The sequence below is a fragment of the Apis laboriosa genome, unplaced genomic scaffold (assembly GCF_014066325.1).
Source record: "Apis laboriosa isolate Shangri-la unplaced genomic scaffold, ASM1406632v1 scaffold64_cov150, whole genome shotgun sequence".
Classification (NCBI taxonomy): Eukaryota; Metazoa; Arthropoda; class Insecta; order Hymenoptera; family Apidae; genus Apis; species Apis laboriosa.
The window spans coordinates 3,072,016-3,085,423 of NW_025224011.1; the positions used below are offsets into that span (position 1 = coordinate 3,072,016).

Consider the following 13,408-nt stretch of genomic DNA (forward strand, 5'->3'; position numbering starts at 1 on the left):
TAGAATAGATTAACATTTTATGAGATTTTTGCGTCTCATATTTTGAAATGCCGATTACGCAAAAAATCAAAGTTTTATAAGAAATAGTAAATGAATAATGATATGATGCATACATATATTAAAAGAATGTAAAATATTAATAAAATTATTCCAACAAGTTTCACATCGTTGTTAAATTTTTATTAGAATATGATTACCCATTATAATATATATATATATATAATATAGATAATTTCGTTTAAATTTTTGAATGGGTTAGGCAAAAAAAAAAAAAAAAAAAAGTAAATTAAATATTAAAATTATTTCTTGAATGCGGAAGAAGTAAGAAGAATAAATATTAGCAGAAATATAAAGATAAAAATAGAACATTAGTGCTATTTTTTTAGTGTTTTTAAAAATAAATTTTTGGCATTCAATGATAAAAAGTTTCTAGTGTTCTTGAAATATAGGAGAAAAAAATGTATTAAATGTTAGATCTATATTGTGTTTCGTCTGTGGTACTATTGATAAGAAGAGTTGAGAACAGAATTAATTTTCTTGTGATAATTTTTGAATATTTTATACATATGTAAATACAATAATTACATATATTAAAAAATATAATTATAAAAAATACTATTATTGATAATTTACGTTAATTGCTCGTAAAATAAATAATATATAAATTTAACTTTGTTCTATTATATTCGACCGTAATCTATTCAATCAATTGAACACACGTTTTTGACAGTTCTTTTCAGTTAGCGGGTAGTTTATTTAACTTTTACATAGAATAAAAAGTAAAAATAAAAATAAAATTATTTATATTTCGATACAATATTATTAAATCTCGTTTTTGAAAGTGTATGTAAATTTCTATTTCAAAATTGAATAAAGAATGAAGAATGGTTAAGTCAATAATGTATAGGTTAAACATGAATCTTTTAAAGTGATTATATTATTAAAAGTAATAAAAAAAATGGATAACGTTTCGACTGCAGAGTGTTTAACTCTTGATTTTGGTCCCTTTGAAACTGTTCATCGTTGGCAACGTATGCCAGAATGCGACGAATTCGTTGGTGCTAGGTAATAAATTAAATTAATTTAATCTTAACTATACGAATTATTATTTTCAATTTTTGTAAATTATTTTGGACCTTCCTTAATCTTTTACAATGTTCAAACAATAATTTTGTTACAGCATTTCAATTCCATTAACTGTGCATCAGTGTTTCAATTAAATCCAGCATTTTTGAATCTATTTATTTACTTTCTAACTTTGTTTTAAAGATATTTGTAATTGCTAATTGTAAATAAATAATAATAAGTAATTTATAGAGTTTTTAATTATTACCAATATAATTCTTATTTAAGTTAAGTTATAATAGAAATTATAACTATGATTGATTAAATTCATTCTTTTTTTATTGCATTTTATTTCCTTAAATTATATGTCATGTTAGAAAGAATAATGTAAATACATTATTTCAAAAGTTCACTATATTGTATTATACACAGGCGTAGCAAACATACTGTTGTAGCCTATAAAGATGCAATCTATGTGTTTGGTGGTGATAATGGTAAAAGAATGTTAAATGATTTGTTGAGATTTGATGTGAAAGAAAAATCTTGGGGACGTGCATTTGCAACAGGAGCACCTCCTGCCCCAAGATATCATCATTCTGCAGTTGTGCATGATTCTTCTATGTTTGTATTTGGTGGTTATACTGGTGATATACATTCCAATTCAAATCTCACCAATAAAAATGATTTATTTGAGTACCGATTCCAAACTGGTCAATGGACAGAATGGAAATTTATTGGGAAGTATGTCTTATTTATCTCATTTAACTTATTTTTGTTTTTTATTATCACTTCAAATTATTAATTGTATAGTTATAAAACTATATATTCCTTTATAGAACACCCGTAGCTAGATCTGCACATGGAGCTGCTGTGTATGATAATAAATTATGGATATTTGCTGGCTATGATGGTAATGCAAGATTGAATGATATGTGGACTATATCATTATTAGTAAGTTAATATATTATATTTAATATGAATGATAAATTATTATTTTGTCATCGTTTTTAGCCTGGAGAATTAAGAGTATGGGAAGAAGTTGATCAATCTGGTGATTGTCCACCAACATGTTGCAATTTTCCTGTTGCTGTAGCACGTGAATCTATGTTTGTATTCAGTGGTCAAAGTGGAGCTAAAATTACAAATAGTCTCTTTCAATTTCACTTTCGAGAAAAACGGTAAGTTTATAATTTCATATCTTAAAATTATATTATATTCAATGAAATATGAATCATCAGATGGACGCGAATTTCAACGGAACATATACTTCGTGGTGCACCACCTCCGCCAGCACGACGATATGGTCATACTATGGTTAGCTTTGATAGATATCTTTATGTATTTGGTGGAGCAGCTGATTCTACGCTACCAAATGATCTTCATTGTTATGATCTTGATACACAAACGTGGAATATTATTTTGCCATCTGCTGATAGTCAGGTTCCATCTGGTCGTCTGTTTCATGCGGCAGCAGTAATTGGAGAAGCGATGTTTATTTTTGGTGGAACAGTTGACAATAATGTACGATCTGGAGAGACATATCGATTTCAATTTTCGTCATATCCAAAATGTACTTTGCATGACGATTTTGGAAGATTGTTAAGCGGACGTCTTTTCTGTGATGTAGAATTTATAGTAGGAGATACAGAAACAAAAATACCTGCTCACATAGCTATGGTAGCAGCTCGTTCGCAATTTCTTAGGACTCGTATTAGACACGCTCGAGAAAAACGAGATAAACATATGGAAGAAGTATTTGGAACTGTCGATATACCGATTAAAGATATGCCATTGTTAGAGGTAAATATATTTATTTGATACCCGATATTGGGTATCAATACTTTGATATATTGTTACTATATCATAGGTAAGACTGAAAGATGCTGTGCCAGAAGCATTTGAAATGGTCCTAAACTATATTTACACTGATCGTATTGATCCAACGAAAAGAAACGAAGACGGATCGAGCAGTCGTGTTGCTGAAGATCCATTAAGCAATCGAATTGTACTTCTTATGATGGATGTCTATCGTTTAGCTTTACAGTTCAATATGAAAAGATTAGAACAATTGTGTGTCCAGTATCTAAAAGCAACTATAAGTCGTGCTAATGTTTTGGAAGCATTGCGTAATGCTGCTCATTTAAAACTTTATTTCATAAAAGAGTTTTGTTTGAGTTTTATCGTGAAAGAAAATAATTATAATCAAATTGTAATGAGTAAAGAATTTGAGACTTTAGATCAACCTTTAATGGTGGAAATTATTAGGAAAAGACAAATGCCTCAAAAAGGTGCATTTCCTAGACAATTTGATCTTAATGCAGGTACGATCTTTCAAAATTGTTTGTAAAATAATAATTTTATTTGTAGTTTTATTGAAAAATTTTTTCAATATTTTGTTTTGTTTTAGGAACAACTTTGGAACAGGATATGGAAGCATTTCTTAAAAGTGTTGGCAGAGAATTTTGTGATATAACGCTCATGTTAGATGGTGTGCCAATTCCAGCTCATAAAGCTGTTCTTGCGGCACGATGTAGCTATTTCGAGGGAATGTTCCGTTCTTTTATGCCAGAAAATAATACTGTGAATGTAAGTTATTGATTTTTTACGTTTTTATCACGTATTTGACAATTAAATCATAACAAAACGTGTGCTTTTATTACAGATACAAATCGGTGAAATGATCCCATCTTCTGAATCATTCGATTCTTTATTAAGGTACATTTATTATGCAGATGTTTCGATGCCACCCGAAGATTCTTTATATTTATTTACCGCACCAGTTTTTTATGGTTTTACAAATAATCGATTGCAAGCATTTTGCAAACAAAATCTTGAAATGAACGTTACTTTTGAAAATGTTATACAAATTTTGGAAGCTGCGGATAGAATGCAAGCTGTTGATATGAAAAAATATGCATTAAATCTTATCGTGCATCACTTTACAAAGGTTCATATATTTCATTAATTTCTTTTTTTATTTCACGAAATAAACAATTTTTTTCTTATCATAAATATTATTTTATTTCATCATAGGTTGCAAGGTTACCGAAGTTAAAGCAATTAAGTCGCGAACTTTTACTGGATATTCTGGAAGCATTGGCCGATGAACGTAGTGAAGCTCGAACATGTCAAGACATGGCGAATGATTGCTGACGGATCTCGGGCTCACATCGTCGTCCCCGTAGTTGGGATTTGCCTTCGCCCTCGAGCTTTCAAGTAAGTGTGCAATACAGTATTCTAACAACATTCAACATCTTTTATCTTTTGGGTTATGGGTATATAGTAGATGAGTGTCTGAAAAACCTAAAATATCGTGCGCGTATGTAAATAGGTAAATAAAATATGAAAGCTGAATATAAAATTAAAGATGAATAATGTGAATATCTTTAGAATATTTAATTTATTTGTACATAAAATATGATTTATTGAAAATCTCTTGTAAAAAAGAATAAATAAAAAATATTTATTGGATCGCTTAATATTACTCGTGTAATATTTGCCTTGTTCGAATACAAAATAAAAAAAGAAAATTAGTAAAAAAAAAAAGCTAAAAAAAAAAAAAAATTATATTTTAATTTCCAATTGTTGGCATTATCATCCATTAAAAAGATTTTGATATTAGGTTTAGAAATAAGTGGTATTCAATTGGGTATTAAACGAGACACGTAATTAATAAATTATGTACTATATTTTGATCTTGATTATGAATGATCGTACATACACGCACAATCGATAATTTTTTTTTTTTTTATGATAATTTTAACACTTGAAGCTTAATACAAGCGCAAATTTTGGAAGGGGGGGGAGAGAGAGAGGGGGGGGGGGGATTGAAAGAAACCTTACGCAAAGGAGCTCGTATAAAATCATTGCTCTTCTTTTCTCTTTACATATTGTTGTCTCTAGTTAGGTGACGTTCGTCGACATCCCGACAATCGTTAGTTCAGTCTCTTGAACAAAATATCGTGAAATTTAATTTGTACCTAAAGAAAATTTATCTTTCACTCTCTTTTCACGCTTTTCGCAACTTTCCACATTTAGTAATCGTGTGTTTATCAAAGCTTATACGAGGGATTTTTCATTTTCTTTTAATTTTTTTTTTTTTTTTCTTCTACATGAAATGTAATACTTTTCTACGTGTGTGTGTGTTCTCATTTCTAAATGTCCGTACCTGCTTTTATATCGTTAAATCACGAAACTCGAACTCGTTTATTTTAAAATTGTTGCTCTAAAGGCGTCTTATTCCAACTATTATAATCATCTAAACTTAAATCACGATAAATAGTCGTAATATTAATTACACTAGGTAGGCCTTTTTCTTTTTTCTGTTCGTCGCTTAGGATTCTGAATGAATTAGAGTAATATTGAAACGTGATCGTCACAACCCGACGAATTAATTACAAAATGAGATCTAAAAGTTACACCGCTAGAATCAAATTACAATGATACGATCGTAATAACAAACTTCACGTTGATTTCGAATGGCCCCAATCTGAAACAGATTCTTGTACAGTAATAGAATCATACGATCTGCTTTACATTTTTTTTTTTTTTTTTCTTTTCAAAACTTATCAGATAAAATAAAATTTTTACTCACCGATTGTAAAATTGCTCGATTCATATTGTAGGCATAAGGAGTACGTAAACGTTTTTTTTAATTCAATTTGAATCCCTTCTCAATCGTTTCAATCATTTTTCTGCTCCTGCATGAAAGTGTGTGCAGCACTTGCATACAGACAACAGAAAGCAACATTTTATTTCTAAACATGATCCAACGTACTCCCTCATCAAATGATAAGATGGTCCATAGCAATCTATCTTCTTAGTAGGTTACTCTTGTATCCCAATTCTAGTCATTTCTAAAAAAAAAAAAAAAAATAGATACATCTTCAAACTCTCTATTTTATATATACACATTCAAAATATCCATGTATAGAAAACACAAGGTGTTTTATGATGTTCTCTTTAAATTAAAAATTTGGACATTTCTTTGCTCTATGTAAAATTAAAGAAAAAAAGGAAAATGCACGATTGATGAATATTATATTGATTTTTAACAAATTATATTTTATTATTAACGAGGCTAGTATATCTTGTTTGAATATTCAAGAAATATATAGCGTGTCTCAAAAAAAATATCATCATTAAGAACAATTTTATTTAACCTTTTCTTTGATGCTTATTTGAATAATCTTTCATAAGACACCTTGTAAAGGAATAATATCGACTAGATTAATTTTCAATTTTCAATTTTTATATCATTATTAAATCATAATTTTAAATAAAACCTTTTCCTCCGCGATGCTGCTGGTCGATGGCATCCTGTGCGAAGGTTCCAGCCTTCTTCGCCTCTCTTCAATGGCTTCCGCGTCTAGATTCATCGTAGGCTGAACCGTTTGTGTCACAGACGTGCTTATGTGTCTCGTTTTAACGAGAGGTGGATTTCGTGATTGAGGAATCGCGAACGCTCTTCTAAGCGCCCCTCTCGGGGGTGACGGTGGTGGATAGGAGATACCTAATGGTATTTTTTCGATTAGCACCCTAACGTAATTAGATTATTTCGATCGTTTTCTTTTTTTTTTTTTTTTTCTTGGTGCTAATATCAAGCAGAGTGAGTATTTTATTATTACTAATTTTTTTGTATTATTACTAATTCCATGGTATAATAACAGGATCGGGAGAAGCACAAAAGAAGGAATAGGATCGACTATTATCTAAATGTTGGAGTTCAGTGCAGCGGGAAAATAAATAAATTATTACACCGATATTTTGTTTGATCCCTTGAATTTTAAACTTTCTATATATTCTCCTATTGTCTAAATTTTAAGCATGCACAGTGCTACCGGTGTTTCGCCGGTGCTTCTTAGTCGCAGCAGACCTCTAAGGGATAAAAAGGGTGGAAAGAGATATAGTCCCGCGTGGGTAATTGCTACCTCGGTGCCCTGGTGAAAGCAAAGTGTCCTTGCTTTTTGTTATTTGGGGTACGATTAGAAGCGAGTTTGGCGGTGTCGGAGACACGGTTGAAGTTTGTGGCGAAGTGGCTAGGGTCAAGTTTGGCAGCGATTGGCCCAAGCTAGAGTACGCCGGCACTTGGACACTCAACGTGTTAGGCGTCGGTGACTTACTCAGCGGGTATCGTCTATTATCAAATTTGTTAGGACTAAAATAACGGTTAAACGTTGGTCAGATTGCATATAATAAACACTTATTCGTGTTAAACTCGTTAAACATTCGTTGTTGGTATCCCGTACGTTTACCTTATTTGCAACGGTCTATGATTGTGGCCAGAACTGTCGCCACCTTCCTCGGATGATACGCTCGAGGCTCGCGGTGGCTCGCTCGTTTCCACGCTGATATTTCTGCTTGGATTATAACTAGGGAGAAAAGTGCTGCTTCCCGGTGAAACGCCTTCCATCTCTATACTTCCACTGGAAGCGGTTTCATGGCTATTAGTGCTTGCAAACCTTTGATATCCCGAGCTACCTCTCCCTTTTCAATCCGTTTTCGATCAGGCTTGAGCCTATTACCTGTGACTGTGGGCGAGGCTGCTCACCCTTGACGCCCGGCTGCTCCCTCGAGGCGTTTTTGGGATCCCCTCGCATTCCTCTGCTTCGTACTCATCACTGAGAAAACTGCTATGTTGTCTAGTGACCGTGGTCAAGTTCATCGTGTTGCCAAGCGGTGGCACTTTCATTAACGCGAATTGTTGTTGAGCTTTCCTGATCGATTCCATCCAAGACTGTAAAAAGTTGGGTGTATATTTATACATGGATATGAAAGAAAAAAGTTTATAAGTATAAGTTTCACGGACGAGGAGTATGTATACCTTGGCCAATTTCGATTCTCCGGCGCTGAGAACCAGAGCAGCTGATGCCGCCCCATACTCGTTCAGATAAACCAAGCCTAAACTGGTCGGCTCCTTCAGCTCGTGTATTCGGATACGATCGATTACGTACGGTTGTCTTATAATCTTCAAACCGCCCCCCACGGTGCCAGTCAGCCCGCTGGAAGTTTTCTTGGTCGACGGTTTGCAGATCAATAGCATGTCTGTCAGCAACAGTATGTGTACTTCCATCTGCGATGTATAAAAAGAAGAAGGTTCAAAGTTTGCTTTTTTGATTTAAAATTTTATCAAATTTTTACTTTAAAACGGTATTATTATTCGATTACCTTGCTGCTAACGGCGTCTCTTAATTTTAAATCTCCCTCGCGAAGAAGTACTCTAAGGGTGTCTTTCGAACAACCCGGTATTGGAACCGTGGTAATATCAAACGTGCTGTGAATTTTAATCAGTTTCTCCAATTCTTCGTCTCTCGACTCGACCACATCGTAGCTTTCTATTCGAGATGCAGCGCTGGCCAACCGCGCTGTCTCCTCGTTCCTCTTCAATGCTGCATTCACAGACGCCACGAAGTCGTCTACAGATTTGATCTGTAACAGTTTCTAAAGTAAAATAACAATCATATAATACTAATGTATTTGTGATGATTTCCTTTACCATATGAGTCAATTCTGCTCGTTGCTCCTCGTTCTCCGTGTTCTTGTGAACAGCCTTCAAGAGCAGAGAATACTTCGTCAACCTCTGCATAGGTTTCACCAGTATGTCGAGCAGTTTCAATCGATTGCAATCCTTCTGAGTCTCACACCACTGATAAAAAAAAAAAAAAGAAACGAAGAATGAAGAAAAAAAAGAAAAAAAGAAAACGTTTTAAGAAACTTAACTTAATGGAAACTTTAATTTTTCCTTTTAAAAAAATTCTCACCACCAGATAGACCGTAAATAATTGATTATCGTTGAGACGGTCTCTGCAGTATTGCTGACATTTGCTTTGCTCCGCGCAATATCTGGTGTAGGGTGCGAAGGTTTGCTCGAACGTCTCGAAACCTTGCAGAAGGTGGCCTGGTTCGAGCGGTTGTCCAGTGGTCCTCGACGTATTTACCATGGCTAGGACGTACTCGGTCCAGAAGTAGCGATTCGCGGCGTAGATCTCGGGGATGTTACTGAATAGCTTCGTCCTGTCGACCTCGTTCAGGATATTCGAGGCCTGCAGGCTGCAGAGGCACGCCATAAACAGCTAAAGTGTTAATAAACGTTGTAGAATAATGGAAATTCGATATCGTAAAATATATATGAAAAATATTTTTACAAAAAAAAAAAAAAAAAGAAACATAAAAAGATACTTACGTCTGTCACAACCTTTAAAGTCTTGATATAAGCCACTTCCGTTTGAGCCAATTCCCATAAAGCAGTCTGTTGTTGCTGTTGTTTCTCCGATAATTGATCCGAGTTTTGAACGATGTCGCGCCAATCTTGTTCTAAGTACAAGGCTAAAATTGAAAAAAAAAAAAAAAAAAAAAAAAAAAAGAATTAATACACAAAAATATAATCGATTAATTTTCTTTGTATTTTCTTTTCAGCCTGGAACTTTCCGAGAATACGAGCAAGAAACATCGTCCGTTCAAAATCACAATTGTACGTTCACAAACGACACGTGAAATGTTACTCACAGGGGAGATTGTATAATATTTTTCTCATGTGTATATTTTGTCGACAATGTATAAAAAAGAAACACCCATCGATCCCCAGCGTTATAAATATGTACATTAAACGTCTCGCAATGTAAGATAATTTATTGGATAAAAGTATAAGTTTGTACAGAATATATATATATATATATATCTATCACTTTTCATTTTTTAAATTAAATCTTAAAGATGCTGCAGACGAGATCTCACGAATCATTGATTGCTAACTAACCATTACTGACCGCTAATTAAGATATAATCTCGAACACTGTACTTCAAGAACATCGAAATCGACGAGATTCCCTAAACTAATTATCTTCAACACTTTTACGATGATTCGAAAGTTTGCTTACCATCTTCGTTAAAGGCGAGCTCGTATGACAATTGTGTATCCTTGGGTACCCCATGCTTGTTATAATCGTCCAGCAGAGAGGTGAGTAGATCAAGTTTTGTGCCCTTCGTGTTGGTGAAGAAGCCGCTCCATCGCTGTTTACTAGGTTTGAGCCCCGCAGCCCCAACGGAGCTCCGACCAGATGTGAGCGTGGTGCTGCTTCCGACCTCGGAGTCAACGCTCGAGTCTTCCGTCGAGACGCTGAAGAAACGACCGCTGCGGCTCCGATAATTCTGCGAATATTTTCGGTACGTTTCTCTGATAATAAATGAAAAACTATAAATAGCGAAGTTATTCTCGTCAAGACTCGTTAATGGACTTGTGAACCGAGTGAGAAGACCGTTTGTCGCCCGCATTGGTTCGATTAGTTCCTAACTTAATGATGAACGGTTTAATTTCCGACATCGACCAGAACTGCGTTTGTTATGGAACAATGTTAAAGGAATGATCTTTCTTCAAGTTGTAACAATTTATGATACGAAGCTGGCTGATCACATTTTATATAAAATTATATTACGAGGTGAAACAACTATTATTGAAACTATTATTATGGATGGAAAACATTTTATAAATATAGAGGGATATTTTTAAATATTCAAAGGAAATTAGATATTAAGGGAAATCTAATAGGAAATGCATATACGTGTCGATAATTCCTGCTTCTCCCCCTACCATGATTAAATATTTGATCGAGAAGTTCCAATACATGATTGAAGTAATTGGAAGATCGACATATATGTATCATCTGGGAGTTAATTAATGACCAGTGAGGGTTATAACACACGGGTTCAAAGATACTTATAAATCAAATGTTACGTATATATTATTATCATCTATCGTCAGCCAAGGATAATTTCTCATCTATGCCAATGAGAGATAGTAAAAGACAAACTCAATTCAGATTATTAACCATTAATTAAACATAAAAATAAATTCATAGAGCTCTTGTAAATCGCATATTAATTATCTCATCCCTATAACGTTGTAACACAAAATCATACGCAAGGTATAAGATACAAAAGTAAAATCCACACTATCGCAGTAAAACGATTCCATCACTAAATCAACGAGAAGACCTCATTATTCGAATTCAGTATCGCTGTCAAACGTTCATTTCGAATATATATATATCCCTAACACAGGATATAGACAAACAAAGCTCGATATTACCCGCGTCGAAAATTGATGAGGCAATCGGCCGACCTTCTCACCTCGTTACAACCCCGCTTCGTGATAGAAGGATTAGCGTCGACTATCGACCGTCGACCTTCTTTATAGACATCGGTCGATCGAGGATCGTTCCCCGAGGAGCGGGTCAAGGTTCAAAAAAAAAAAAGAAGAAAAAATCCCACGATGTCGCCGAGATTACCATTGCATTGTCCGAGATTATTAAAAAACCACGTACTTACGTTCGATCGAAGAAGATCGAAAGAAAGGAGCTTATATATATAGATAGCAGCACAATGAGCAATCTCGCTTCGATATTCGAACATCCTCGGGATACAGAGATTACAGGGACAAGCAAACGATTCGTTTGAATCATTTTTAGAAACGTCATCCGCGCTAATTAAAAAATCCGTGGCAATTGAAACGGAACGAGCAACGACGGTTGGATGAGGATAGAGAAGGAGGAGGACAGAGGAGGGTTGGATTCGTCTCGAGGGACGCAAGAAGAGGGGACAAGAGAAGAGGTTCTTCGAGTTATCGACTGTGTCCTCGGTGTTGCCTCTGGGACGGGGAAAGTGTTCAAGGTTCCATTACAGGGATTAAACGGCGCCCAGTTTTCCTTTCGGTTACGAAGATGGATATAGAAAATTCTTACCCCGCTTGGCTTTCTCAAGGAGACGCTCTGGTTGCTTCTCTGGCTCGACGATCTCGAGTTCGATTTTTCGTTGTCCTTAACTGGAACAGAAAACGGGCTGTCAGTTGTTTCCAATCTATTTTGGAATACGTAAAGTTTCCCTAAAGCGATCCAGGGGAAGTTGTAGTTTCCTTTTGCACGGCCGTTTGTCATGCGTTTCCGGCGATCGATTCATACTCGGGAAAGAGAGTGGTGAATCGTTCTTTAAACTTTGTCCGCGGTGGAAAAAGTTGCTTGAAAAAGATTTCTGGTAAGTTCGATCGTAGGAAAGAAAAATAATCGAACGGCAAAAATATTAGATTAGATTTTTCTTTGAATCGTTTATTGAGTCGATGAATCAACGATAAGAATTTTATCAATCTTCGAAATGCAAATCTCCGATTTTCTTTCAAAACGATTTAAAAAAAAAATTATTTAGATAAGATAGATTATTTTTCCAAACGTTTATATTTTTTTCTATTGAAAATCCTGTTGGGTAAATGTGATATTAACTGTGTTCAATGATCCGTAGAAAATTTTTTTTTCCCTCGATCGATATCGATTCAAACTGAAGTAAAAGATTTAACAAGTGGCAATCGATCGAATTCAATCAAATTGAAAAAAAAATATTTCATCTGCAAAAGCGATTAATGCGACTGATTATTTCTGATCGATATATATATATATATATATATATATAAACTTGGAATTTTTCAGCTTATGACAACGAAAAAGCTCATTTCACAGACATCGCGTTATCGCGATGTTCGTGACAATTCTCGCATGGGGTGAGGTCGAACAATGATGGATGTTTTCCACTCGCGTACTAAGCTCCATCCTGTATCTGATCGCACGTTTTACCCACTCTTTAGACTCTTTCTTGCGTGGATGAAACGAGAGCGATATTTCGGCGCAACGTGCGAAAAAAGAATAACTATCAAGCGTGATACCCATCTAAACCTCTGGCAAATAATTGCGTGAGCCTTTGTTCACGCATTAAAATCGTGTTTACGTCACAGTGCCGATAATTTCTTTCTGGGTAGGGGGCTTTAAGGTTCAAGGTCACATCCTGTTCGACACACACAATTCTAAAAATAATTAGTATAATTTTTTTTTTTTTTTTAGAAGTAGCCTTGATAAGAAAATTTTAATTTTTTTTTCTCTAGATAGTCATAAATCGGGCAATGCTCTAAGGAATATCTTTGTTTTAATCTCAAATATGCATATAAAAGAGAGATATTTTTCAAGATTATAGAGTTATAAAGTTGTAATTAAAAAAATCTCAGGAGCTCTATTCTTTTAAAGAATTTTATGTTTCGCAGGATGATCTTTTGCACTCACATTTTCTTAAATATTAAAAAAGATAAAGAAAAAAGATCGTCTTGATGTTACAATAACCTTGTTGAAACTTGTCACATTTAAACTTTTAAATATTGCAGAATTATATATACGTTTCTATCGTTTGATTTTATCATTACACGAAATTTATTCGAAATATTTTTCTGCATTTTTCACATTTAAATAATAATTATATATATTTAAACAAAGATACTTAAATGCGGAAAGAATTTCGAATATACGAATAATAA

At 34.1% G+C, this 13,408-nt stretch overlaps 2 protein-coding genes across 11 annotated transcripts in view; one reads left to right on the forward strand and one right to left on the reverse strand.

Moving 5' to 3' along the window:
* Positions 1-614: 614 nt before the first annotated feature.
* On the forward strand, positions 615-9,742 carry LOC122718591 (leucine-zipper-like transcriptional regulator 1). Its single transcript, XM_043943738.1, has 10 exons — positions 615-1,065; positions 1,498-1,806; positions 1,902-2,016; positions 2,077-2,243; positions 2,304-2,865; positions 2,933-3,386; positions 3,473-3,651; positions 3,728-4,012; positions 4,099-4,281; positions 9,481-9,742. The coding sequence occupies exons 1-9, from the start codon at positions 959-961 to the stop codon at positions 4,216-4,218; spliced, it is 2,298 nt and encodes a 765-aa protein (XP_043799673.1). The 5' UTR covers positions 615-958; the 3' UTR covers positions 4,219-4,281; positions 9,481-9,742.
* The window catches only part of LOC122718589 (pleckstrin homology domain-containing family G member 5-like), a 90,316-nt gene continuing 81,642 nt past the window's right edge, over positions 4,735-13,408 (reverse strand). For 5 of the 10 annotated variants that reach the window (XM_043943729.1, XM_043943728.1, XM_043943732.1 and 2 more), the window contains 13 exons: positions 11,802-11,881; positions 9,942-10,212; positions 9,248-9,390; positions 8,826-9,137; positions 8,561-8,710; positions 8,233-8,493; positions 7,889-8,137; positions 7,590-7,801; positions 7,320-7,508; positions 6,996-7,222; positions 6,351-6,577; positions 5,660-5,921; positions 4,735-5,554 (listed from right to left, as the gene is read on the reverse strand). In XM_043943729.1, coding sequence (XP_043799664.1) covers positions 5,916-5,921; positions 6,351-6,577; positions 6,996-7,222; positions 7,320-7,508; positions 7,590-7,801; positions 7,889-8,137; positions 8,233-8,493; positions 8,561-8,710; positions 8,826-9,137; positions 9,248-9,390; positions 9,942-10,212; positions 11,802-11,881 — 2,327 coding nt within the window. In that variant the 3' untranslated portion in view covers positions 4,735-5,554; positions 5,660-5,915. Of the gene's footprint in view, positions 5,555-5,659; positions 5,922-6,350; positions 6,578-6,829; positions 7,223-7,319; positions 7,509-7,589; positions 7,802-7,888; positions 8,138-8,232; positions 8,494-8,560; positions 8,711-8,825; positions 9,138-9,247; positions 9,391-9,941; positions 10,213-11,801; positions 11,882-13,408 lie in introns of those variants that run through there. The other 5 variants (XM_043943731.1, XM_043943734.1, XM_043943733.1 and 2 more) reach the window with 5 other exon arrangements.